The sequence below is a fragment of the Canis lupus genome, chromosome 20, assembly GCF_011100685.1.
Source record: "Canis lupus familiaris isolate Mischka breed German Shepherd chromosome 20, alternate assembly UU_Cfam_GSD_1.0, whole genome shotgun sequence".
Lineage (NCBI taxonomy): Eukaryota > Metazoa > Chordata > Mammalia > Carnivora > Canidae > Canis > Canis lupus.
Window position 1 is genome coordinate 38,904,457 of NC_049241.1, and position 27,107 is coordinate 38,931,563.

General features: G+C 39.1%; 1 protein-coding gene, 2 non-coding genes and 1 pseudogene across 12 annotated transcripts in view; 2 read left to right on the forward strand and 2 right to left on the reverse strand.

Moving 5' to 3' along the window:
* DOCK3 (dedicator of cytokinesis 3) overlaps positions 1 to 27,107 on the reverse strand; it is a 504,793-nt gene that overhangs the window by 297,337 nt on the left and 180,349 nt on the right. For 9 of the 10 annotated variants that reach the window (XM_038566321.1, XM_038566316.1, XM_038566315.1 and 6 more), the window contains one exon: positions 10,399 to 10,495. In XM_038566321.1, the coding sequence (XP_038422249.1) occupies positions 10,399 to 10,495 (97 nt within the window). Of the gene's footprint in view, positions 1 to 8,983; positions 9,061 to 10,398; positions 10,496 to 27,107 lie in introns of all 10 variants that reach the window. The other variant, XM_038566322.1, reaches the window with a different exon arrangement.
* LOC119864803 lies at positions 9,444 to 9,547 on the forward strand. The gene has a single exon (XR_005375289.1). It is a non-coding gene; the product is annotated as a small nucleolar RNA U13 (small nucleolar RNA).
* Positions 14,764 to 16,224, reverse strand: LOC100688337 (annotated as a pseudogene).
* Positions 26,502 to 26,595, forward strand: MIR8799A (microRNA mir-8799a). Its single transcript, NR_128739.1, is given in 1 exon segment — positions 26,502 to 26,595. It is a non-coding gene; the product is annotated as a microRNA mir-8799a (primary transcript).

Here is a 27,107-nt window from a genome sequence, read left to right on the forward strand (position 1 = left end):
ACATTTGGGCTCTCTCCACAGTGTGACTATTGTTGATAATGCTGCTGTAAACATCAGCGCATGCACCTCTTTGAATCAGTATTTTTGCGTCCTTTGGGTAAATGCCTACTAATGCAAATTGCTAAGTCATAGAGTAGTTCTATTTTTAACTTTCTGAGGAACTTCCATGCTGTTTTGTAGAGTGGCTGCACCAGTCCACATCCCCATCAACAGTGTAAGGGGGTTTCCCCTTCCTCCACATCCTAGCCAACACCTGTTGTTTCTTGTGTTGTTGATTTTAGCCATTCTGACTGGTATGAGGTGATAGCTCTCTGTAGCTTTTGTTTCTATTTCCTTGATGATGAATATATTGAGCATCTTTCTGTGTGTCTGTTGGCCATCTGTATGTCTTCTATAGAATAATGTCTATTCACATCTTCTGCTCATCTTTTAGTTGGGTTATTCATTTTGGGGGTGTTGATTTTTTAAGTTCTTTATATATTTTGGATACTAATCATTTATCAGATATGTAATTTGCAAATATCCTCTCCCATTCCATAGGTTGCCTTTTAGTTTTGTTGTTTCCTTCACTGTGTAGAAGCTTTTCATTTTGATGAAATCTCAAGAGTTTATTTTTGCTTTTGTTTCCCTTGCCTCAGGAGACATATCCAGAAAGATGTTGCTATGGCCAATGTCAAGAGGTTACTGCCAGTGTTCTCTTCTAGGATTTTTATGGTTTCAGGTCTCCTATTTAAGCCTTTAGTCAAATGGTACTTTTGTAAAAATTTGGTTTCCAAGTGCTCATTGCTAATATATGGCAATATAATTAATTAATTGAATGAATGAATGAAAGAAAAAGAGAGTATTTTGAGTTAATATCCTGTAACTGTTTAGGAGTATCTTTGGAACACTCTAGTGGGTTTTGTTGTTTGTAGATTATTTGGGATTTCCCATGTAGCCAATCACTATCTGCAAACAGGATTAGCTTTTCTCCTTCATTCTAATCTGTATCTCTCTTCTTCCCTTGCCTTGCCTTATTGCACTAGTCAGGTCTCCTAGTAGTAAGCTGAATAAAACTGTTAAAAGCAGACATCCTCACCTTGTTCCCAAAAGCAAACTCTCACAATTAAGCATGACATTTGCTGTAGTTTTCATAAATGCCCTTTTTCAGGGTGAAAAAGTCCCCTTTATTCCTAGTTTGCTGAGAGTTTTTAATCATGAGAGAGTGTTGGATTTTCTCAAATGCTTTTTCTGAAACAATTGATGTGATCTACTAGTTTTTTTTCTTTAGTCTGTTGGTAGAATTTACCAGTGGAACCATCTGGGCCCAGACATTTCCTTTTTGGAACGATTTTCATAAATTTAATCACTTTGAGGAGCACCTGGGTGGCTCAGTGGTTGAGCATCTGCCTTTGGCTCAGGTCAGAGCCCTGGGACCGAGTCCCACATCAGGCTTCCCACAGGGAGTCTGCTTCTCCCTCTGCCTATGTCTCTACGTTTCACTGTGTCTCATGAATAAATAAATAAAATCTTTTTATAAATAAATTAATAAGATTTTATTGCTTTGATAGCTGCAAAAAAACTTTGATAGCTTTTTTGTAACTGAGATTACCTATTTTTATCTTGGGTAAATTTTGGTGATTTGTGATTTTCAAGGACTTGTTTTATTCATATAGATTCTCACTTAAATGTATGAAGTTGTTTATAGTTTTCTCTCATTACCCATTTAATGTCTGTGGCATCCACAGTGGTATTTCTTTCTTTAGTCCCAATATATTGGTAACTACTATTTTCTCTTATCTTCTATGCCAGTCTTGGCAGATGTTTATTAATTTTATGGATATTTTTTAAAACTGACTTTTGGGTTGATTTTTTTTTTTTAAGATTTTATTTTATCATGAGAGACACAGAAAGAGAGAGAGAGAGGGAGAGAGAGGCAGAGACACAGACAAATGGAGAAGCAGGTTCCTCACAGGAAGCCTGATGTGGGACTTGATCCTGGGACTCCAGGATCACACCCTGAGCCAAAGGCAGATGCTTAACTGCTGAGCCACCCAGGTGTCCCTCTATTTTTCTATTTTTAACCTCATTAAATTCTGCTCTAGTTTTCCCTTCATTCTGCTTTCTTGAATAGGAGCTGAAATTACTGATTTGACACCATGGATTTTTTTTTTTCTAATAAATGCAGTTAATGTTAAAAATGTCCTCTCAGCACTGCTTTACCTGCATCCCACACATTTTAATATATTATATTTACATTTATGTTCGCTTTAACATATTTTTTATTTCTTGATATTTCCTCTTTGACCATGGATTATTTAATAGTATATTAATTTTTAAGTGCTTCAATATTTTCCTAGTGTCTTCTGGTTGTTGATTCTACTTTGTTTCTATTAGCATCAAAATATCCTTTGTATGATAGGAGTTATCATAAATTCGTTGAGTTGTTTTATGACCCAAGATATTGTCAATCTTGCTAAATGTCCCATGTATGCTTGAAAACAACCTGTATTCCAATTTTATTGGATGAAACATTCTAAAAATTTCAATTAGATCCTGATGGTTGATGGCACTGTTCCATCCTTAATTATCCTTGGTGAATTTTGTCAAGTGGTTGTAATCAATTACTAGGGAAAGGGTTATAAATCATCAAGTATAGGAGATGATTTCTCCATTTTCTCTATCAGTCCCTTCAAGTTTTACTTCATTTATCTTGCAGCTCTATGTTTTGGTGCATGTATATTTAAAATTTTTATATTTTCTTGGTGAATTTTTTTAATAAACTTATTTTTTATTGGTGTTCAATTTACCAACATACAGAGTAACACCCAGTGCTCATCCCGTCAAGTGCCCTCGTCAAGTGCCATCCTCAGTGCCCGTCACCCATTCACCCCCACCCCCCCGCCCAACTCCCTTTCCACCACCCCTAGTTCGTTTCCCAGAGTTAGGAGTCTTTATGTTCTGTCTCCCTTTCTGATATTACCCACACATTTCTTCTCCCTTCCCTTATATTCCCTTTCACTATTATTTATATTCCCCAAATAAATGAGAACATACAATGTTTGTCCTTCTCTGATTGACTTATTTCACTCAGTATAATACCCGGCAGTTCCATCCATGTTGAAGCAAATGGTGGGTATTTGTCGTTTCTAATGGCTGAGTAATATTCCATTGTATACATAAACCACATCTTCTTTATCCATTCATCTTTCAATGGACACCGAGTCTCCTTCCACAGTTTGGCTGTTGTGGACATTGCTGCTATAAACATTGGGCTGCAGGTGTCCTGGCATTTCACTGCATCTGTATCTTTGGGGTAAATCCCCAACAGTGCAATTGCTGGGTCGTAGCGCAGGTCTATTTTTAACTCTTTGAGGAACCTCCACACAGTTTTCCAGAGTGGCTGCACCAGTTCACATTCACACCAACAGTGTTAAGAGGGTTCCCTTTTCTCCGCATCCCCTCCAACATTTGTGATTTCCTGTCTTGTTAATTTTCCCCATTCTCACTGGTGTGAGGTGGTATCTCATTGTGGTTTTGATTGTATTTCCCTGATGGCAAGTGATGCAGAGCATTTCCTCATGTGCATGTTGGCCATGTCTATGTCTTCCTCTGTGAGATTTCTGTTCATGTCTTTTGCCCATTTCATAATTGGATTGTTTGTTTCTTTGGTGTTGAGTTTAATAAGTTCTTTATAGATCTTGGAAACTAGCCCTTTATCTGATACGTCATTTGCAAATATCTTCTCCCATTCTGTAGGTCGTCTTCTAGTTTTGTTGACTGTATCCTTTGCTGTGCAAAAGCTTCTTATCTTGATGAAGTCCCAATAGTTCATTTTTGCTTTTGTTTCTCTTGCCTTTGTGGATATATCTTGCAAGAATTTACTGTGGCCGAGTTCAAAAGGGGTGTTGCCTGTGTTCTCCTCTAGGATTTTGATGGAATCTTGTCTCACATTTAGACCTTTCATCCATTTTGAGTTTATCTTTGTGTATGGTGCAAGAGAGTGGTCTAGTTTCATTCTTCTGCATGTGGATGTCCAATTTTCCCAGCACCATTTATTGAAGAGACTTTCTTCCAATGGATAGTCTTTCCTCCTTTATCAAATATTAGTTGACCATAAAGTTCAGGGTCCACTTCTGGATTCTCTATTCTGTTCCATTGATCTATGTGCCTGTTTTTGTGCCAGTACCACACTGTCTTGATGACCACAGCTTTGTAGTATAACCTGAAATCTGGCATTGTGATGCCCCCAGATATGGTTTTCTTTTTTAAAATTCCCCTGGCTATTCGGGATCTTTTCTGATTCCACACAAATCTTAAGATGATTTGTTCCAACTCTCTGAAGAAAGTCCACGGTATTTTGATAGGGATTGCATTAAACGTGTAAATTTCCCTGGGTAACATTGACATTTTCACAATATTAATTCTGCCAATCCATGAGCATGGAATATTTTTCCACCTCTTTGTGTCTTCCTCAATTTCTTTCAGAAGTGTTCTATAGTTTTGAGGGTATAGATCCTTTACCTCTTTGGTTAGGTTTATTCCTAGGTATCTTATGCTTTTGGGTGCAATTGTAGATGGGATTGACTCCTTAATTTCTCTTTCTTCTGTCTCATTGTTCGTGTATAGAAATGCTACTGATTTCTGGGCATTGATTTTGTATCCTGCCGCGCTGCCAAATTGCTGTATGAGTTCTAGCAATCTTGGGGTGGAGGCTTTTGGGTTTTCTATGTAGAATATCATGTCATCGGCGAAGAGGGAGAGTTTGACTTCTTCTTTGCCAATTTGAATGCCTTTTTTGTCTGATTGCTGAGGCTAGGACTTCCAGTACTGTGTTGAATAGCAGTGGTGAGAGTGGACATCCCTGTCTTGTTCCTGATCTTAGGGGAAAGGCTCCCAGTGCTTCCCCATTGAGAATGATATTTGCTGTGGGCTTTTCGTAGATGGCTTTTAAGATGTTGAGGAACGTTCCCTCTATCCCTACACTCTGAAGAGTTTTGCTCAGGAATGGATGTTGTATTTTGTCAAATGCTTTCTCTGCATCTAATGAGAGGATCATATGGTTCTTGGTTTTTCTCTTGCTGATATGATGAATCACACTGATTGTTTTACGAGTGTTGAATCAGCCTTGTGTCCCAGGGATAAATCCTACTTGGTCATGGTGAATAATTTTCTTAATGTACTGTTGGATCCTATTGGCTCGTATCTTGTTGAGAATTTTTGCATCCATGTTCATCAGGGATATTGGTCTGTAATTCTCCTTTTAGGTGGGTTCTTTGTCTGGTTTTGGAGTTAAGGTGATGCTGGCCTCATAGAACAAATTTGGAAGTACTCCATCTCTTTCTATCTTTCCAAACAGCTTTAGGAGAATAGGTATGGTTTCTTCTTTAAACGTTTGAAAGAATTCCCCTGGGAAGCCATCTGGCCCTGAACTTTGTGTCTTGGGGGGTTTTGGATGACTGCTTCAATTTCCTCCCCGGTTATTGGCCTGTTCAGGTTTTCTGTTTCTTCCTTTTCCAGTTTTGGTAGTTTGTGGCTTTCCAGGAATGCGTCCATTTCTTCTAGATTGCCTAATTTATTGGCATATAGCTGTTCATAATATGTTTTTAAAATCGTTTGTATTTCTTTGGTGTTGGTAGTGATCTCTCCTTTCTTATTCATGATTTTATTGAGTCTTCTCTCTCTTCTTTTTAATAAGGCTGGCTAATGGTTTATCTATCTTATTAATTCTTTCTTGGTGAATTAATCCTCTTATGATTTTGTGATATCCCTTTGCCCCTGGTATTTTCTTTATTCTGATGTCAATTTTTTCTTATAGTAATATAATTCTTAAAATATTTATTTATTTGAGAGAGAAAGAACATGAGCAGCATGGGGGAGGAGCAAAAGTAGAGGGAAAGAGAGAATCTCAAGCAGACTCCCTGCAGGGAGCTCAATACAGGGCTTGATTTCAGGACCCTGAGATCATGACCTGAGCTGAAACCAAGAGTCAGATGCTTTAACCAACTGAATCACCCTGGGTACCCCACTTATAAAAAGTAATATAATTAATTTTATTTTTATTTATATAAGAAAGAAATAACCATAATTAATATAATAATCTCTTTTTAATATAGCTTTCTTCTGATTAGTGTATGCATGGCATATATTTTTCTAACTTTCACCTCCTGTGTTATTATAAATGAAGTCAGTTACTTAACAGACAGCACACAGTTAAGTCTTTTTTATCAACTCTGTCAATTTATATATTTCTATTATTTATACGTTAGGATTTAAATCCACATTTTAGTATTTGTTCCCTCTGTTTCACTTTCCTCTGTTTTCCCTTTCTTAATTTCTTATAAGGTTACTTGAACATTTTTAGTTATTCCATTTTGGTTTATTTACAGTATTTTTATTATGTTACTTTATTAGTATTTTTAATGATTGCTCTAGAGATTATAACATACATACATAAATTATAATCTACTCATATCAACATCTTACCACCTGAAATAGAATGCAGATACCTTACCATAATCTATGCCGCTTTCCCTCACCACTTTAGATACAACTTTCTTAAATATAATATAACCTTGATATACATTGAGAACTGTACCAGTGTCATAATTTTTGTTTTGTATCCTCTAAGACAATTTTAAAAACTGAAGAGACTTTACCCCTTCCATTGCTTACTTCACTCCTATGTTCCAAGTATTCTTCCATCATCTCTTCCTCTATAGTTACTATTTTAAAACCAATCCACTATCAATACATTTTCTTAGCTTTCCTTTATCTGAAAATGTGTTTATTTCTCCTTCATTCTTGAAGTATATTTCTCCAGGATACACAATCTGGGGTAACATCAATTTTTTTTCTTTCAATGGTTAAAAAATGTTGGGCTACCTTCTTGTGTCTTCCGTAATTTCTTATGAAAAATCTGCTGTCATTCAAATTGCCATTTCCCTAATAGGGGAACACACACACACATACATACACACACACACACACACATACACACACACACACAATGGAGTATTACTCAGCCATTAGAAGGGACAAATACCTACCATTTGCTTCGACATGGATGGAACTGGAGGGTATCATGCTGAGTGAAGTAAGTCGATCAGAGAGACAATCATCTTATGGTTTCACTCATACAGGGTATATAAAAAATAGTGAAAGGGATTGTAAGGGAAAGGATGGAAAATGAGTGGGAAAAAAATGAGTGACAAACCATAAGAGACTCCTAACTCTCTCGGGACACCAACAAAGGGTAGTGGAAGGGGAGACAGGCAGGGGATGGGGTAACTGGGTGACAGGCACTGAAGAGGGCACTTGATGGTATGAGCACTGGGTGTTATATGTTGGCAAATCGAACTTCAATAAAAAAAAAAGATGTGGTATGTATGTATGTATGTGCATGTACACACTCACACACATATATAATGGAGTATTACTTAGCCATCAAAAAGAATGAAATTTTGCCATTTGCAATGACATGGATGGAGCTAGACTGTATTATGTTAAGTGAAATAGTTAGAGAAAGCCAAATACCGTATGATCTCACTCATATGTGGAATTTAAGAAAGAAAACAGATGAACATATGGGAAGGGGAAGAAACAGAAAAGGAGTGAGAGAAATAAGCCATAAGAGACTCTTATTGACAGAGAACAAACTGAGTGTTGATGGAGAGAGGTGGGTGGGAGATGGGCTTGACATGTGGTGATGAGCACTAGGTGTTGCATGTAAGTGATGAATTCTACTTCAGAAATATTGCATTGTATGTTAACTAAGTAAAATTTAAATAAAAAATTTAAAAACATGAAAAAAGTGGTATACTTAATGTAAGTACTAAGTAATGTAGAGAATTACTAAATCACTATCTTGTACACCTGAAACTAATCTAACACTGCATATTAATTAAATTGGAATATTAAAATACATAAAAATTTTAAAATACATATATACATATGTATATACAAAGATTTTTTCATTTAATTTTCAGAAGTTTAACTAATGTGACTGTACATGGATTTATTTACATTTATCCTGTTTGGAGTTCACTCAGCTTAAGTCTGTAGGCTTACGTCTTTTGCCAAATTTGGGAATATGTAAGCCATTATTTCTTCACAGTTTTTTTTAGGTCCACATTCTGTCCTATCTAGTACAGAATGCTTCAAATGTTAGATCTTTTGTTATTGTCCCAAAGGTCTCTGAGGCTATGCTTACTTTTTCATTTAGTTTTTCACCATTATTAAGATTGGATAATTTCTTTTGATCCATCTTTAAGCTCACTAATTCCTTCCTCTCTTCTTTCCATTCTGGCATGGAGCCTATCCAGTAATTTTTAAATTTTGGTTACTGTATTTTTCAGTTCTAAAATTTCCACTTGATTCTTTACATTTTCTACTTCTATTGCTGCAGTTTCTTATGTTTTCATTTGTTTCAAGAGTGTCTCTAATTGTTTAGTGGAGCAATTTTACAAAAACAGCTTTAAGATCCTTGCTGATGATTCAAACATCTGTGTCATTTCGAAGTTGGCATTGTTGATTTTCTTTTCTTATTAGAGTCGAGATTCTTCGTATAACAAGGAAATTTGGTCTGTACACTGGACATTTTAAGTATTATCCTATGACATTAGGAGTCCTATTTAAATCTTTTAATTAGCAGGTCAACCAGCTTAGCTTCAGAATGTAATCCTAGGCTCACTTTTGTGGACTGTCAATTTAAATGTCAATTTAGTATATAAAGTCTTTCCAGTACTCTTCTAGTTTCCCCCATTTGTGTGTTATGTAGATAGCAGAACTCCACTTTACTTACACTCTGCATGGATTTGGGTGGGGAAAAGCACTGCCTTATTTCAGCAGGACAAGGATGAAAAACAGGGTATTCTTGACATGGTGTACTAGAGAAGGGCACTGTCTCATTAATTGGGGAGATGTGAGTCAGTCCTGCCTACAGGCTCAGCTTGGGAGGGACCCACTTATTATTACAGGGGAAGTGGAAATCAAGAGCTCTAACCACAGGGTCCTCTGTAGAAGGATGCTTCTTCCTTACTTCAGAGCACAGGAGGAAGTCAGAGTTTTGCCCACAGAACTCTGTAAAATAAGGGCATCACCTTGTTAACACTGGGTAGTTGTGAAATCCAGAGTCCCACCCACAGGCTCTGCTGAGGAAGGTGCCACCTTGCAAGTACTCGTGAAGTTGCAGTCGGAATCCTCCTACAAGCCCCACTCAAGAGAGGTACTGCCTCATTACCACAGCAGGAAGGGGTAGAAGGTCAGAGTTTGGCCTGAGGTTCCATTGGAAAGGGACATCTTGTTATTGCAGGTGTGGGGAAGAGTGTGTGTAAGATGGAAGTTCTGATCACCAATTCCACTACTGTAATGCCTGTTGGGTGGGTACAAGGGGGTGCAGCTTTTATTGCAATGTTCTCTAGAGAACAGAAAGGATAGGTTAAAATTAAAAGGTTTCTGTCTTGATCCTTTTGTAGTTCATAAGCATGGTGATTGAGTGTTGATGCCACTATATGACATGTGCTTCACTCAAACCTTATTACAACCTCTGCACATAACTGGTCTGATATGAAGGGGAAAAAAGGTTTCTGTTTTGCTGGGTCATCCTTTGGCTAAAAGGAAAAGGTTTTCTTTGGTGCTTTCTGTGTGCACCCATTAGTATTCCAAGTGGTGGGCTTCTCTAGAGCCCAGACCAAAGTATATGAGAGGCAAGAAAAAACAACAATCAGGGACCTCACTCAATCCTTGAGTTCAAAGGTCCCTAGTCACTCCACCTTCCTTTTCTTTCAGAGTTTTCTGGTAGATGATTTATGGGTTTTGTCCAGGATTTTTGTTGTGATTAGTAAGAGGAGTATAACAGAATGTTCAGATGGAATAAACAGAACCCAAACCTTGACACTTATTTTTAGCCTAGATTTTGTGTCCTCCATTCACTCTATGCTTCCAGAGTATATGGACTAGGTTTTTACTATTCTTTCTATTAATTGTGGGCTTAGAGAAACATGTCCTATATAGCATACCCTTTAAGCTTAGTAGCTGTAAGAAACTGTTGAGACAACTTCTTGGCCTTTACTCACCTTTAGGTACACAATGAAACTCTTAAGTCTGTACATTCATTCAGTAAACACCTGTTTTATGAAAGCTTCTGGGGCTCCAGCAGTAAGGCAGCTAAAATTCCTGGTGTTATGGAACTTATATTCATTCTAGTGACTAGGATAGCATAGAGGGACCGGAGGCATACGAATAATGTGTTTTCTTCAGGTTGAACAACACTCAGTATACAATGTTTCAGTTAATATTAGGAACATTGAAAAGTTGTGATTATTCATAAATCTAAAAATTTGTAATTGGCATATATAAGATAATTCTTTTTTCATAATAGAACTTTAATGATCTAGTAAGCTAGTTATCAATACTTACCACATAGAGTTGTTTCCATAGACTGGCCCATTCTTGTAGAGTTGCTGTAACCTCAGTCACAATAGAATCTTCAAGTGGAACCACAGTTTCATACTGCCTAGAACCAGAGCCACAACAAATAGCCACATTATCTTTCATAAAATACCAGAGTGCTATCTACTGACCTTTTCAATGTGTGTAACTCAAACTTTAAATTCATGCAAATACAAAGGAGAGTTACACCCAACCGACTTTAGACTCTTTGCCATAATATACTGCAATATTTAAATGAACTAAATTAACATAAAAACATCTGCGTTTTCTATGTAAGTCCTCAATTTTACTTTCAGAAATACTGTCTTTATTTTTTTTTAAGATTCTATTTATTTATTCATGAGACACATGGAGAGAGAGACAGAGGCAGGGAGGCTCCCCATGGAGAGCCCAATGTGGGACTCAATCCCAGGACTCCAGGATCATGCCCTGAGCCAAAGGCAGACGCTCAACTGAGCCACCCAGGCATCCCTAGAAATACTGTCTTTACAACAGTTTTTTAAGGGGCACCTGGGTGGCTCAGATGGTTAAGCGTCTACCTTTGGCTCAGGTCATGATACCAGGGTCCTGAGATTGAGCCCCACATTGGACTACCTGCTCAGCAGGAGGCCTGCTGCCTCTTCTCCCTCTGCTGCTACCCCTGCTTATTTCTCTCTCTCAAATAAATAAATAAAATCCTTAAAAAAAAGTAAAACTAACTTTTTAAAAAGACTTTTTAAGGCTTTTTTCTTTAAGGCCATATACTGCCCACATCTTGCTTAAATTAATTTTTTAAATTATTAATGTCCTTTAACATTTACTAGTAATGCAAATTAGCTCCTGCTCTTGGTATAAAAGATCTGATGAAAATGGGATAAAGGGCACCCAGGCACTGGTTTTTGAAACATTTTATAAACTCTCCCTTATATGGGTATTGTATTTCCTTTGAAAATTGTGTCAGTAGAGGAATTCTGGGTCTGGTAGAAGAATTCTGATCTTGGTAAGTATCAGAAAGATGCTGGGGTTCCCTTAGTCCCATCCAGTATGGTGTCAGTCCCTGTGCTAACTGCCAAGGATTTATCAGTGAACAAAAGTGGACAAGGTCCATATCTTCAGAGATAGGGACCAGATAAGGTCTCATCGGAAGATAGGGACCTTGATTTGGGGAATATAAAAAAATAGTGAAAGGGAATAAAGGGGAAAGGAGAAAAAATGAGTGGGAAATATCAGAAAGGGAGACAGAACATGAAAGACTCCTAACTCTGGGAAATGAACTAAGGGTGGTGGAAGGGGAGGTGGGTAGGGGGTGGAGGTGACTGGGTGACGGGCACTGAGGTGGGCACTTGACGGGATGAGCACTGGGTGTAATTCTATATGTTGGCAAATTGAACACCAATAAAAAATACATTTATAAAAAAATAAAAATAAAAAAATAAAAGTCAGCCTGCAGAACCAATAAGAGAGAGAGAGAGAGAGAGAGAGAGAGAAACAAAAGCAAAAATGAACTATTGGGACTTCATCAAGATAAGAAGCTTTTGCACAAAAAAAAAAAAAGAAGCTTTTGCACAGCAAAAGAAACAGTCAACAAAACTAAAAGACAACCTACAGAATGGGAGAAGATATTTGCAAATGACGTATCAGATAAAGGGCTAGTTTCCAAGATCTATAAAGAACTTATTAAACTCAACACCAAAGAAACAAACAATCCAATCATGAAATGGGCAAAAGACATGAACAGAAATCTCACAGAGGAAGACACAGACATGGCCAACAAGCACATGAGGAAATGTTCCGCATCTCTTGCCATCAGGGAAATACAAATCAAAACCACAATGAGATACCACCTCACACCAGTGAGAACGGGGAAAATTAACAAGGCAGGAAACAACAAATGTTGGAGAGGATGCGGAGAAAGGGGACCCCTCCTGCACTGTTGGTGAGAATGTGAACTGGTGCAGCCACTCTGGAAAACTGTGTGGAGGTTCCTCAAAGAGTTAAAAATAGACCTGCCCTACGACCCAGCAATTGCACTGTTGGGGATTTACCCCAAAGATACAGATGCAGTGAAACGCCAGGACACCTGCTCCCCGATGTTTACAGCAGCAATGTCCACAACAGCCAAACTGTGGAAGGAGCCTCGGTGTCCATCGAAAGAGGAATGGATAAAGAAGATGTGGTTTATGTATACAATGGAATATTACTCAGCCATTAGAAATGACAAATACCCACCATTTGCTTCAACGTGGATGGACCTGGAGGGTATTATGCTGAGTGAAATAAGTCAATCAGAGAAGGACAAACATTGTATGTTCTCATTCATTTGGGGAATATAAATAATAGTGAAAGGGAATAGAAGGGAAGGGAGAAGAAATGGGTAGGAAATATCAGAAAGGGAGACAGAACATAAAGACTCCTAACTCTGGGAAACGAACTAGGGGTGGTGGAAGGGGAGGAGGGCGGGGGGTGGGGGTGAATAGGTGACGGGCACTGAGGGGGGCACTTGACGGGATGAGCACTGGGTGTTATTCTGTATGTTGGCAAACTGAACACCAATAAAAAATAAATTTATTATTTAAAAAATAAACTAGTGTTTTCTTCTTGTTGCAAAAAAGAAGAGAAGAGAAGAGAAAAGAAAAAGAAAAAGAAAAAGAAAAAGAAAAAGAAAAGAAAAGAAAAGAAAAGAAAAGAAAAGAAAAGAAAAGAAAAGAAAAGAAAAAAAGAAACGACAAATACCCACCATTTGCTTCGACGTGGATGGAACTGGAGGGTATTATGCTGAGTGAAGTAAGTCAATCAGAGAAGGACAAACATTATATGGTCTCATTCATTTGGGGAATATAAATAATACTGAAAGGGAATATAAGGGAAGGGAGATGAAATGTGTGGGAAATATCAGAAAGGGAGACAGAAATGAAAGACTCCTAACTCTGGGAAATGAACTAGGCGTGGTGGAAGGGGAGGTGGGCGGGGGGTGGGGGTGACTGGGTGACGGGCACTGAGGTAGGCACTTGACGGGATGAGCACTGGGTGTTATTCTATTATGTTGGCAAATTGAACACCAATAAAAAATTTAAAAACAATTAAAAATATAAAGATAGGGATCTTGTCTGGAGAAAGAATCAACAAATAATCACAACATATTGATATAAACAGTGATGAATCTAAGAAGGAAATTAAAGTGTACAACCAGTGATTTTAGCTGGGGGACATGATTTTTAAAAAGGATCAGTGAAATCTTCTCTAAACAAGTGTTAAGGCCCAAAAGATGCAAAAGGTCATAACAGGAAAAATGTATAGGGAGGAAGTGTGTAGGGAAGAAGAGAAACAGGTATAGTGCCACCTGCAGAGGAAACAGTATACAAGAAGCCACCGATAAGGGAAAGAATTTCATGATAAACAAGAACTTTAAAAAGGCTGGTATGCTGAGGCCAGCTCTCAACAAGCCTTTTCAAATGATACTAAACATTCCAGATCTTAAGTAAAATGAATGAAAAGTTACTGAAAGGTTATTCAAAGGAGGGGCACCACTTGATAATATTTTTACAATGCTTATGCCAGTTGTGAGAGATAATGAAGTATTTTCTGGACTAAAAATTTTAAATACTGATATGCTAAGGTGATTAGAACCCATAATTCTGATTTATTAGCCACAATCAACCACTTGGAAAGTGCAAAGGTAAGTGTATTTCACAAAATTAGCATTATGTATTATGACTTTACACAGGAAGATAGCTGACAAACCACACTGTATTCAAAGATGACTCAATGCATTAATATCAAGTGTCAATGAATAAAGTTACTTGATGATGTTTTATGGCTTTATTATTTTATTTTGTGTGCTTTATTTCAGCAGATAAAAAGAATCTTCTTGGAATGATGCCAGAGCATTATCCATATTCATCAAATTTATAAGCTGATTAAAATAAAAGCTTTCATCAAGGACTTTGTGAGAGTAAAATGTGATACATTTTTTTCCTTGTGTCATTAGCATCCAAGGTAGTGATTCCTAGACTCAACTTGACCAATTATTTCAAGTACTACTACAATACTTTTTAAATAAATGGTTTAATTTACTTTAATTTTTTTTTACTTTAATTTTTAAAAAGTAAGTCATGCTGAACTTCTCAGATGAAGAGTACAGCCAATGGCAAATGCCAGACCTGAAAAAGAGGAAGTCTTAATGACTTCCTACGCAAAACTGAACTGAATGATAAGCCATCCTTTATTTCTCCAAACTACTGGATAACTGGGTATAAATGTTAATTTCTGAAATTATTTTTATATGTGTTAATGCTATAAAGATAATCAGGAGATTTATAGAAACAATCAGACAAATTACAATTTTTTCCCACTTTCCTGAACTTTATTAAAGAAAAAGGAATGATGGTAAATCTCAAGAACATAGTCAATTTTCTAGGATTCTTCCCTCAAAAATGTGACATTTGATTTCCAAATACATGCCAGAGCATAACATGGTTCCCAATTATACTAAGTAGGTGAGAAGCTGAAATCCTAAAACATTCATCTTCCAACTTTCTCCAGTCTGTGGTTTGTCTTTGGATCAGCAATAATTGCCTGAACAGCTACTATGGCTTCATTAATTTTTTTTTTTCTGTAGCTCTCTGAGCTATATTCAGCAATTGCAGAATTTGAGCAGTTTCATTATGAACTGCATCTCCTGTGTCAAAACCAAGACTGTGTTTATCTATTGCAACAGGCAAGCCCTCTTTTGTTTGGTTTGCTTTAGCAACTGCATCTTGTGTCAGGCACTCCTGGACCAAAACGTGAATTGCCTTAAGCATTACCAGGTAATCATCAGGACGCTGAATCTGAAGAAGGTTAGCCAAAGCCAGCCTTAAAATCAGGATTATTTACATCCAAATTGATAAATAGCTCAGCATCTTTAGCTGCATTGTCAGCATTTTTGTATTATCAGGTGCCAAGTCCTTGTATTTTTCAGCATTATCTCCACATTCAAGTCTAACAGCTAAACCAAGAAGCCAGTCAATTGCATCTTGTCAATCTTGAATCTTGAGAAGACAGTTAACATCTCTGAGATATTTTTCAAAGAACTTGGGCCAGTCACTGCTGTGGATGTTTCTTAAATCACCTCTCTCTTCGATCTTGTAGTGTCTGATTTTCTGGTCTTCAAGCCAAACAATAGAGTTTCTAAATTCTGTTTCATCTTTGCAGTTGAAGCCAGCCAGGTTGTGGTAGTTGAGGGTCATCAACTTGCATCGGAACATGGTCCCCCTGTCTCGCTTCAGTCCCCCGGGGCTTCAGTCGGGAGAGGGGAGTCAAGGAGGTACGGGACGAGAAATTACAATCTTAATGACAAAACTTAAATATAATTTAAGCACAAATAGGTGCTATGTGGTATCAACTATGAGTTCTAGTGCAGTTCTGAAGGACAGAGTTCACTGCAAACTGATGATCAGATAAAGCATCATGAAGGAAGTAATGTTCCTAAAGAAAGGTTAGGTCTGAAAGGCAAGGAGGTAGAAAGAGCCCTGTTGGCTCTAACAAGCTATGAAAAAGGTACAGAGAAATAATGAGCAAAACTTTTTAACATATTAAAAAAGATTCATGCTGGGGACACATGGGAAACTGAAAAGATAGAAAGGTATTGTCAGGGCAAGGTTAAGAGATTTAAACTTGACCCTATGGAAACAGACATGGAGATGTTATAAGAGTGCTGTGGTTTGTAAGATTAAAGCAGAAATGATGTATGGAATAAAGGAGAAAGTTTCATCTATTACATGTTCAGCTATTTTAACTAGGGAGACCCATGGGAAATTTAAAATGTTCGTATTTTAAAACCATAAGGTTTTGGATTCACCTCAATTTATACTAATCTAAGTTTAAACTAAAACTAACTTATTTTTCTTAGATCATAATACACAATCAGTATCACAGACTCTTAAAATACATATATAGAATTATTACAAACACATTTTTCCACAGGCCAAGTAGAAAAAAATTCCTACTGAACCTCACTTGGAACTATGGCTTTTAGCAAGCTCAAGGGCTAAACAGATTGGACCTGAAGCAGTCCCCTCCTCCCCTCAGCCTAAGGTCAGGATCTGCCATAGCCCCAAATAGCTCTAGGGAAGGAGATCTAGCATTCTGTTTTAAGACTTGGTTCTACACGGGGGCTTTAGGAGCAGGCAGAGGTAACTGCAGAAGCACTAGAGGGATATGCTCAGAAGAAGAGAAGGGAAGGAAAAACAAAATCTTTCATTTCCAAAAGCCAATATTGTAAAACATATGAAAATATAATGTCAAGGCTTAAAAATAATATTAAAAAAATCTTTTCAGAATATTATAAAAATCTGATAAACATTTTTATATGTTTATAATGTTTAGAGAAATGAATAACTTCCATTTTAAAAAGGAAAAGTATGGCAGGCCCCTGAGTGGCTCAGTTGGTTAAGCATCTGCCTTTGGCTCAAATCATGATCCAAGGGTCCTGGGATTGAGCCCTATGAGCTCCCTGCTCAGCGAGGAACCTGCTTCTCCCTCTCTCTCTGCCTACCTCTCCCCCTGCTTGTGCTTGCTCTCTCTCTCTGCCAAATAAATAAATAAAATCTTTTTAAAAATAAAAAAGGAAAAGTATGAAACACAGGCAAACACAAATAAAACAAGAGACAATGAATGTGGACAGAAGAACCAATGAGAAATTTTCCAAATGAAAAGTATTATGAAGAAAGTGTCCATTGATGGTTTAATAGAAAAATGAAATGTAATATGTATATATAAAGGAATGGTATTCAACATTAAAATAAATGAAATTTTGATACATTCTACAAAATGGATGAGCTTTGAAAACATTATCTTAAGTAAAATAAGCCAAAAGAGCAAATACTGCATGATTCTATTTACATGAGGTACCTAGAATAGGAAAATTCATAAATAAAGAAGAAAGGTTCCCAAGGGCTGAAAGAAGGGGGAATGGGGAGTTACCTAAGAGCTACAGAGTCTCTGTTTGGGATGATGAAAAATTCCAGAGTCGAATACTCATGAAGGTTGCTGCCAACACTGTGAATATACTTAATGCCACTGGATTACACTCTTAAAAAAAATGGTTGAAATGTTCATTTTATGTTATGAATATTTTACCACAATTTTTAAGATGTCAAAAAATAACAGCAGTGGGGAAAAAATAACAAACCTCAACAGAAAAGATACATGTTGGGCAGAATTCAAGAGAAAAATAATAGCAAGGTAGTACTGAATAAATCACTCCATAATGTAATCAGAGCAAAAGAGTAACCCAAGTATGAAAGACTACTTAAGAGACATAAGGGAGGGGATGCCTGGGAGGGGATGCCTGTGTGGGTCAACAGTTAAGCATCTGCCTTTGACTCAGGGTGTGATCCCAGGATTCTGGGATCAAGTCCTGCATTGGGCTCCCTACAGGGAGCCTGCTTTTTCCTCTGCCTATGCCTCTGTCTCTCTCTCTGTGTACCTCATGAATAAATAAAAATTAAAAGAGAGAGAGAGAGAGAGAGAGAGAGAGACATAAGGGAGAAGTAAAAGAATTCCAATCTACCCGTAACAGGATTCCTAGGAGAAAAGAATGGCGGCGTTATAGAAAACTGTGGTTTTCTTTTTCTTAGCTCTCCAGTATTATAACTCCTTTCTTTGATAAAAACCCCAAATGTAGAGACAGAGTGGCCTTCTACTATACAAGCAGAAAATAACAGACACTTGATTTCTCAGCCCCTCTATGACTATGGTAATGGCTTATTACCTGAGCTCCATCTATCCCAGACTTAGAAAGGGAAACCAATTACCCAAAGAAACAGAGACTACAAAGAAACCAACTTGGTGGCAGCTACAGTTAGTTTCCAGAGGCAGCAGTCCTGTGGAAGGATTCAGTTTTAAGATAGTGAGGGGACTAGAGGAGGCTGAATTAAATATGGTAGTCAGGATATGTCTCATTGAGATTTGAGAAAAGACTTGAAAGAAGTGACAGAGTTTTAGCTAGGCATAGTACTCCAAGGAGAGGAAACAGCATGAACAAAAACTTTAAGGCAGAAGCATATCTGATATGTTTGAATAAAAGCAAGGAAGCCAGTGTAATTGAAGCTGACTGAGAAATAAGTAGAGCAGAGGAGGCAAAGTCTGATCATAAAACCCTGTAAGCCTTTGTAAGAACTTTGGTTTTTATGCTGAGATAGGAGCCATTGGAAGGTTTTAAACACAGGAGTAACATGATCTAACTATTTTTTAAAAATTACTCTGGCAGCTATGTTGAGAATAAACTGTTTAAGAGGGCATGAATAGAAGGGGAGAGAGCAGTTAAAAGATACGGAAATAATATAAGTAAGAACCATAATCATAGAAAGTCCCTACTTGGGGAGAGGCAAGATTGTGGAAGAGTAGGGTCCCCAAATCACCTGTCCCCACCAAATTACCTAGATAACCTTCAAATCACCCTGAAAATCTACGAATTCGGCCTGAGATTTAAAGAGAGAACAGCTGGAATGCTACAGTGAGAAGAGTTCGCGCTTCTATCAAGGTAGGAAGATGGGGGGGGGGGGGGGTGGATTAAAGAAACAAAAAGGATCCAAGGGGGAGGGGCCCCGCGAGGAGCCGGGCTAAGACCAGGGCGAGTGCCCCCAGGACAGGAAAGCTCCATCCCAGAGAAGCAGGAGCTACACCAATCTTCCCGGGTGGAAAGGCACTCGCAGGGAGTTGGAGCAGGACTCCAGGAAGGGCGGGGATGCCCTCAGGCTCCCTGGGACACTAACAGACACCTGCGCCCAGGAGAGTGCGCCGAGCTCCCTAAAGGACTGCAGCGGGCACGCATTGACCCGGGAGCAGCTCGGAGGGGCTCGGCGGCTACCACAGGCATATATTAGTTTAAGAGAATGATGTCATAAACTCAGTAGGCTGTGTTCATTCCTTTTCATTCATTTTTTTTTCCTTTTTTCTCTTCTGACTGGATATTTTTAAGTGACTTATTTCTGAGTTCACAAATATTTTCTTCTGTTTGATCAAGTCTGTTGTTGATACTATTAATTACAGTTTTTATTTTGTTTACCATATACTTCAGCTCTAGAATTTTGAGTTCCATTTCTCTGTTGAACCTCTCATTTTGTTCATTTGTTCTTTTCCTGATTTCACTATCCATCTGCGTTCTCTTATAGCTGCTGAGCTTCCTTAAAATAATGTTTAATTCCTTTCCAGGCAATTTATAGACTCTATTTCTTAGGATGGTAAATGGAAAATTAATGTGCTTATTTGGTGGTGTCATATTTCCTTGATTTTCCTTATTCCCTGATGTTTTTGCATTGCTGTCTTTTATTCTAAGAAGTTACCTTCTCCAGTCTTTACTGAGGGCCCTCAGGAGAGAAATGCCTTTACTAGTCAATCCAGGAATAAATTCTAAAGCTCTCTTAGATCTTTTCTATATATGCTATAGCTCCACATCTCTGATTACTGCTTTAGTGAGAATTCTTAATATTATATGCCTTCTCTTGATCTCACAAAGCCAGGCCAGGTGCTGACTGATAACTTCTCACTTTCCCTAGAGCAATACCTGAAATGCTCGAGTCATATGCCTTCTCCTGATCATGCAGAGCTTATCTGGCTTTCTGCAGAATCACAAGTCATATGCAAAGGCTTGCAACTCACCATCCATGGAGCACATGAAATGTAGGTGATATAGTTACAGGAAGAGTGGGTAAGGCAGCCAGAACATTCTAAGTGTCCATGAGCCAGTTAGAAGAATCTGTAGGAAGATGTTCCCACTGGTTTATAGGCAGGCTTCTTGGTGGGAGTCTCTAAAGTGGCTAGTTAGTCAGATCTGTGGTTCTATGATGATTTGTGAGCCCTGGTTGTTATGAGTCCTCACATCTCTTACCAGCTTCCAGCCTCTCTCAACCACTTTGCTGTGCTGATTACTTCAGGATTCTAAGCATGGAGCCTCTAAAGTGGTTAGTCAGTCAGATCTGTGGTTCTTTGATGACTTCTGAGCTCTGGTTGCTGTGAGTCCCATCTCTTAACTGCTTCCAGCCTTTCTCAACCACTTTGCTGTGCTGATTACTTCAGGATTCTACGTATGATGAGAAAAAAGCAGGCCTCTAGGGCAGCATCCTATATGGCAAGAAACTTAAGTGCTCATTCACTGCTCTCACAATCCCCTAGTAGAAAAACTGCAGGCCAAGTGAATCTCTCTTGGCAATAAGCTGTGACTCCTTTGGGAAGGATGACACAGGTAAAGTGAAACTTTTCTTATCCTCTTCAATGCATCTATTCTCAGATTTTTCGCTTCAACAGTATGCTACATTTCTTGAGTGGAATCTCAACAGAGCAGAAATGGAAAACAATGTAAAACTTCAAAAGTAGCATCCGGAACGTAATGTCCATTATCTAAGTCCTGAATCCAGATTACACAAAGGTAATCTCGTCCATTGCTAGTTTTAAAGATTGATGCTTCTGTGAGGACATGGTAGAAAACTCCCATTCCACCGTCTTGCTTGTCACTCTTCAAGTCCATTTTTATTTTTATTTTTATTTTTTTTTAATTTATTTTTTATTGGTGTTCAATTTACTAACATACAGAATAAACCCCAGTGCCCGTCACCCATTCACTCCCACCACCCGCCCTCCTCCCCTTCTACCACCCCTAGTTCGTTTCCCAGAGTTAGCAGTCTTTACTTTCTGTCTCCCTTTCTGATATTTCCCACACATTTCTTCTCCCTTCCCTTATATTCCCTTTCACTATTATTTATATTCCCCAAATGAATGAGAACATATAATGTTTGTCCTTCTCCGACTGACTTACTTCACTCAGCATAATACCCTCCAGTTCCATCCACGTTGAAGCAAATGGTGGGTATTTGTCATTTCTAATAGCTGAGTAATATTCCATTGTATACATAAACCACATCTTCTTTATCCATTCATCTTTCGTTGGACACCGAGGCTCCAACCACAGTTTGGCTATCGTGGCCATTGCTGCTATAAACATCGGGGTGCAGGTGTCCCAGCGTTTCATTGCATTTGTATCTTTGGGGTAAATCCCCAACAGTGCAATTGCTGGGTCGTAGGGCAGGTCTATTTTTAACTCTTTGAGGAACCTCCACACAGTTTTCCAGAGTGGCTGTACCAGTTCACATTCCCACCAACAGTGTAAGAGGGTTCCCCTTTCTCCACTTCCTCTCCAACATTTGTTGTTTCCTGCCTTGTTAATTTGCCCCATTCTCACTGGTGTGAGGTGGTATCTCATTGTGGTTTTGATTTGTATTTCCCTGATGGCAAGTGATGCAGAGCATTTTCTCATATGCATGTTGGCCATGTCTATGTCTTCCTCTGTGAGATTTCTGTTCATGTCTTTTGCCCATTTCATGCTGGATTGTTTGTTTCTTTGGTGTTGAGTTTAATAAGTTCTTTATAGATCTTGGAAACTAGCCCTTTATCTGATACGTCATTTGCAAATATCTTCTCCCATTCTGTAGGTTGTCTTTTAGTTTTGTTGACTGTATCCTTTGCTGTGCAAAAGCTTCTTATCTTGATGAAGTCCCAATAGTTCATTTTTGCTTTTGTTTCTTTTGCCTTCGTGGATGTGTCATGCAAGAAGTTACTGTGGCCGAGTTCAAAAAGGGTGTTGCCTGTGTTCTCCTTAGGATTTTGATGGAATCTTGTCTCATATTTAGATCTTTCATCCATTTTGAGTTTATCTTTGTGTATGGTGAGAGAGTGCTCTAGTTTCATTCTTCTGCATGTGGATGTCCAATTTTCCCAGCACCATTTATTGGAGAGACTGTCTTTCTTCCAATGGATAGTCTTTCCTCCTTTATCGAATATTAGTTGACCATAAAGTTCAGGGTCCACTTCTGGGTTCTCTATTCTGTTCCATTGATCTATGTGTCTGTTTTTGTGCCAGTACCACACTGTCTTATGACCACAGCTTTGTAGTACAACCTGAAATCTGGCATGTGATGCCCCCAGATATGGTTCTCTTTTTTAAAATTCCCCTAGCTATTCGGGGTCTTTTCAGATTCCACACAAATCTTAAAATAATTTGTTCTAACTCTCTGAAGAAAGTCCATGGTATTTTGATAGGGATTGCATTAAACGTGTAAATTGCCCTGGGTAACATGGACATTTTCACAATATTAATTCTGCCAGTCCATGAGCATGGAATATTTTTCCACCTCTTTGTGTCTTCCTCAATTTCTTTCAGAAGTGTTCTATAGTTTTGAGGGTATACATCCTTTACCTCTTTGGTTAGGTTTATTCCTAGGTATCTTATGCTTTAGGGTGCAATTGTAGATGGGATTGACTGCTTAATTTCTCTTTCTTCTGTCTCATTGTTTGTGTATAGAAAAGCCACTGATTTCTGGGCATTGATTTTGTATCCTGCCGCGCTGCCAAATTGCTGTATGAGTTCTAGCAATCTTGGGGTGGAGGCTTTTGGGTTTTCTATGTAGAGTATCATGTCATCGGCGAAGAGGGAGAGTTTGACTTCTTCTTTGCCAATTTGAATGCCTTTAATGTCTTTTTGTTGTCTGATTGCTGAGGCTAGGACTTCCAGTACTGTGTTGAATAGCAGTGGTGAGAGTGGACATCCCTGTCTTGTTCCTGATCTTAGGGGAAAGGCTCCCAGTGCTTCCCCATTGAGAATGATATTTGCTGTGGGCTTTTCATAGATGGCTTTTAAGATGTTGAGGAACGTTCCCTCTATCCCTACATTCTGAAGAGTTTTGATCAGGAATGGATGCTGTATTTTGTCAAATGCTTTCTCTGCATCTAATGAGAGGATCATATGGTTCTTGGTTTTTCTCTTGCTGATATGATGAATCACACTGATTGTTTTACGAGTGTTGAACGAGCCATGTTTCCCGGGGATAAATCCTACTCGGTCATGGTGAATAATCTTGTTAATGTACTGTTGGATCCTATTGGCTCGTATCTTGTTGAGAATTTTTGCATCCATGTTCATCAGGGATATTGGTCTGTAATTCTCCTTTTTGGTGGGGTCTTTGTCTGGTTTTGGAATTAAGGTGATGCCGGCCTCATAGAACAAATTTGGAAGTACTCCATCTCTTTCTATCTTTCCAAACAGCTTTAGTAGAATAGGTATGGTTTCTTCTTTAAACGTTTGATAGAATTCCCCTGGGAAGCCATCTGGCCCTGGACTCTTGTGTCTTGTGAGGTCTTGGATGACTGCTTCAATTTCCTCCCTGGTTATTGGCCTGTTCAGGTTTTCTGTTTCTTCCTTTTCCAGTTTTGGTAGTTTGTGGCTTTCCAGGAATGCGTCCATTTCTTCTAGATTGCCTGATTTATTGGCATATAGCTGTTCACAATATGTTTTTAAAATCGTTTGTATTTCCTTGGTGTTGGTAGTGATCTCTCCTTTCTCATTCATGATTTTATTAATTTGAGTCTTCTCTCTCTTCTTTTTAATAAGGCTGGCTAATGGTTTATCTATCTTATTAATTCTTTCAAAGAACCAACTCCTGGTTCTGTTGATCTGTTCCACAGCTATTCTGGTCTCGATTTCATTGAGTTCTGCTCGAATCTTTATTAAATCTCTTCTGCTGGGTGTAGGATCTATTTGCTGTTTTTTTCTCTAGCTCCTTTATGTGTAAGGTTAGCTTTTGTATTTGAGTTCTTTCCAGTTTTTGAATGGATGCTTGTATTGTGATGTATTTCTCCCTTAGGACTGCTTTTGCTGCATCCCAAAGATTTTGAACGGTTGTATCTTTATTCTCATTAGTTTCCATGAATCTTTTTAATTCTTCCTTAATTCCTGGTTGACCCTTTCATCTTTTAGCAGGATGGTCCTTAACCTCCACGTGTTTGAGGTCCTTCCAAACTTCTTGTTGTGATTTAGTTCTAATTTCAAGGCATTATGGTCTGAGAATATGCAGGGGATGATCCCAATCTTTTGGTATCGGTTCAGACCCGATTTGTGACCCAGTATGTGGTCTATTCTGGAGAAAGTTCCATGGGCTCTTGAGAAGAATGTGTATTCAGTTGAGTTTGGATGTAAAGTTCTGTAGATATCTGTGAAATCCATCTGGTCCAGTGTATCATTTAAAGCTCTCGTTTCTTTGGAGATGTTGTGCTTAGAAGACCTATCGAGGGTAGAAAGAGCTAGATTGAAGTCACCAAGTATAAGTGTATTATTATCTAAGTATGTCCTCACTTTGGCTATTAATTGATTTAAATATTTGGCAGCTCCCACAGTCGGGGCATATATATTGAGGATTGTTAAGTCCTCTTGTTGGATAGATCCTTTAAGTATGAGATAGTGTCCCTCTTCATCTCTCACTACAGTCTTCGGGGTAAATTTTAGTTTATCTGATATAAGGATGGCTACCCCTGCTTTCTTTTGAGGACCATTCGAATGTTTAATGGTTCTCCAACCTTTTATTTTCAGGTTGTAGGTGTCCTTCTGTCTAAAATGAGTCTCTTGTAGACAGCAAATAGATGGGTCCTGCTTTTTTATCCAGTCTGAAACCCTGCGCCTTTTGATGGGGTCATTAAGCCTGTTCATGTTCAGAGTTACTATTGAAAGATATGAGTTTAGTGTCATCATGATATCTATTCAGTCCTTGTTTTTGTGGATTGTTCCACTGAACTTCTTCTTAAAGGGGAATTTTAAGAGTCCCCTCTTAAAATTTCTTGCAGAGCTGGTTTGGAGGTCACACACATATTCTTTCAGTTCCTGCCTGTCTTGGAAGCTCTTTATCTCTCCTTCCATTTTGAATGAGAGCCTTGCTGGATAAAGTATTCTTGGTTGCATGTTCTTCTCATTTAGGACCCTGAATATATCCTGCCAGCCCTTTCTGGCCTGCCAGGTCTCTGTGGAGAGGTCTGCTGTTACCCTAATACTCCTCCCCATAAAAGTCAGGGATTTCTTGTCTCTTGCTGCTTTAAGGATCTTCTCTTTATCTTTGGAATTTGCAAGCTTCACTATTAAATGTCGAGGTGTTGAACGGGTTTTATTGATTTTAGCGGGGGATCTCTATTTCCTGGATCTGAATGCCTGTTTCCCTTCCCAGATTAGGAAAGTTTTCAGCTATGATTTGTTCAAATACATATTCTAGCCCTCTGGCCCTTTCGGCGCCCTCGGGAACCCCAATTAAACGTAGGCTTTTCTTCCTCAGGCTGACGTTTATTTCCCCTAATCTGTCTTCATGGTCTTTAATTGTCTGTCTCTTTTTTCCTCAGTTTCCCTCTTTGCCATCAACTTGTCTTCTATGTCACTCACTCGTTCTTCCACCTCGTTAACCCTTGTCATTAGGACTTCTAGTTTGGATTGCATCTCATTCAATTGCTTTTTAATTTCTGCCTGATTGGATCTAAATTCTGCAGTCATGAAGTCTCTTGAGTCCTTTATGCTTTTTTCTAGAGCCACCAGTAGCTGTATAATAGTGCTTCTGAATTGGCTTTCTGACATTGAATTGTAATCCAGATTTTGTAACTCTGTGGGAGAGAGGACTGTTTCTGATTCTTTCTTTTGAGGTGAGGTTTTCCTTCTAGTCATTTTGCTCAGTGCAGAGTGGCCAAAAACAAGTTGTATTGGGAAAAGGAGAAAAAGAGGAGAGAAAGAAGGAAAGAAAAGAGAAAAAGAAAAAAGGAAGAAAAAAAAGGAAGAAAAAAGAAAAAAAAAGAGAATTAAAAGAGAAAGAGAAAGGGAAAAAAGGGTGGGGGAAGCAAACAGAAATCAAAAAGCAAAAAAAAAAAAACAAAAACAAAAAACAAAAAACACGGGGGAGTATCTTCTGATTCTGTATACTTTAAGTCCCTTGACTTCCCCTGGAACTTGTCCCTCTAGTTGGTCTTCTGGGGGAGGGGCCTGTAGTGCTGATTTCAGGTGTTAGCACTTGGGGATGCTGCTAAGCCCCTGCCTGGTGCAGGGCTCAGTGGGGGTTGTTTACCCCGTGAGGCCCCAGGAGGAACAATCACAGTGGCGGCGTCCAGCTCTGGAGCCCTGGATTCAGCTCCCGCAGTATCTACAGAGCTCTCCGTCCGCAGGGCCTAGAGGCTCCGGGGCGGGGCCGCTGATCTGCTCAGCTCCGGGCAGGAGAGTCCTTGTGGTCCTGGGCCTTCCCGGCCTCTGCCTGTCCCGAGGGGAGGCCGGATCCTGGGCTGTGTCCCGGCGCCCAGTGCTCCCGGCCCTGCGCTGTTGGATTCGCGCTCCAGGCCGCGCAGCCTGCCTCTCCACGGAGCCGCCTCCCGAGGCCCCCCGAGCTGCTCCTGGGTCAATGCGTGTGCGCTGCAGCCCTTAGGGATCACGGCGCACTCTCCTGGGCGCGCAGGTGTCTGTTTGCATCCCAGGGAGCCTGAGGGCATCCCCGCCCTCCTGGGGTCCTGCTCTAACTCCCTGCGAAGGCCTTTCTGCCCAGGAAGATTGGTGAAGCTCCTGCTTCTCTGGGACGGAGCTTTCCTGTCCTGGGGGCACTCGCCCGGGTCTTAGCCCAGCTCCTCGCGGGGCCCCTCCCCCTTGGATGCCTTTTGTTTATCCCCCCCCCCCCCCCCCCCTGTCTTCCTACCTTGATAGAAGCGCGAACTCTTCTCACTGTAGCATTCCAGCTGCTCTCTCTTTAAATCTCAGGCCGAATTCGTAGATTTTCAGGATGATTTGAAGGTTATCTAGGTAATTTGTTGGGGACCCTACTCCTCAGCCATCTTGCCCCTCCTCCCAAAATATGTGGTTTAAATGAGTAATGATT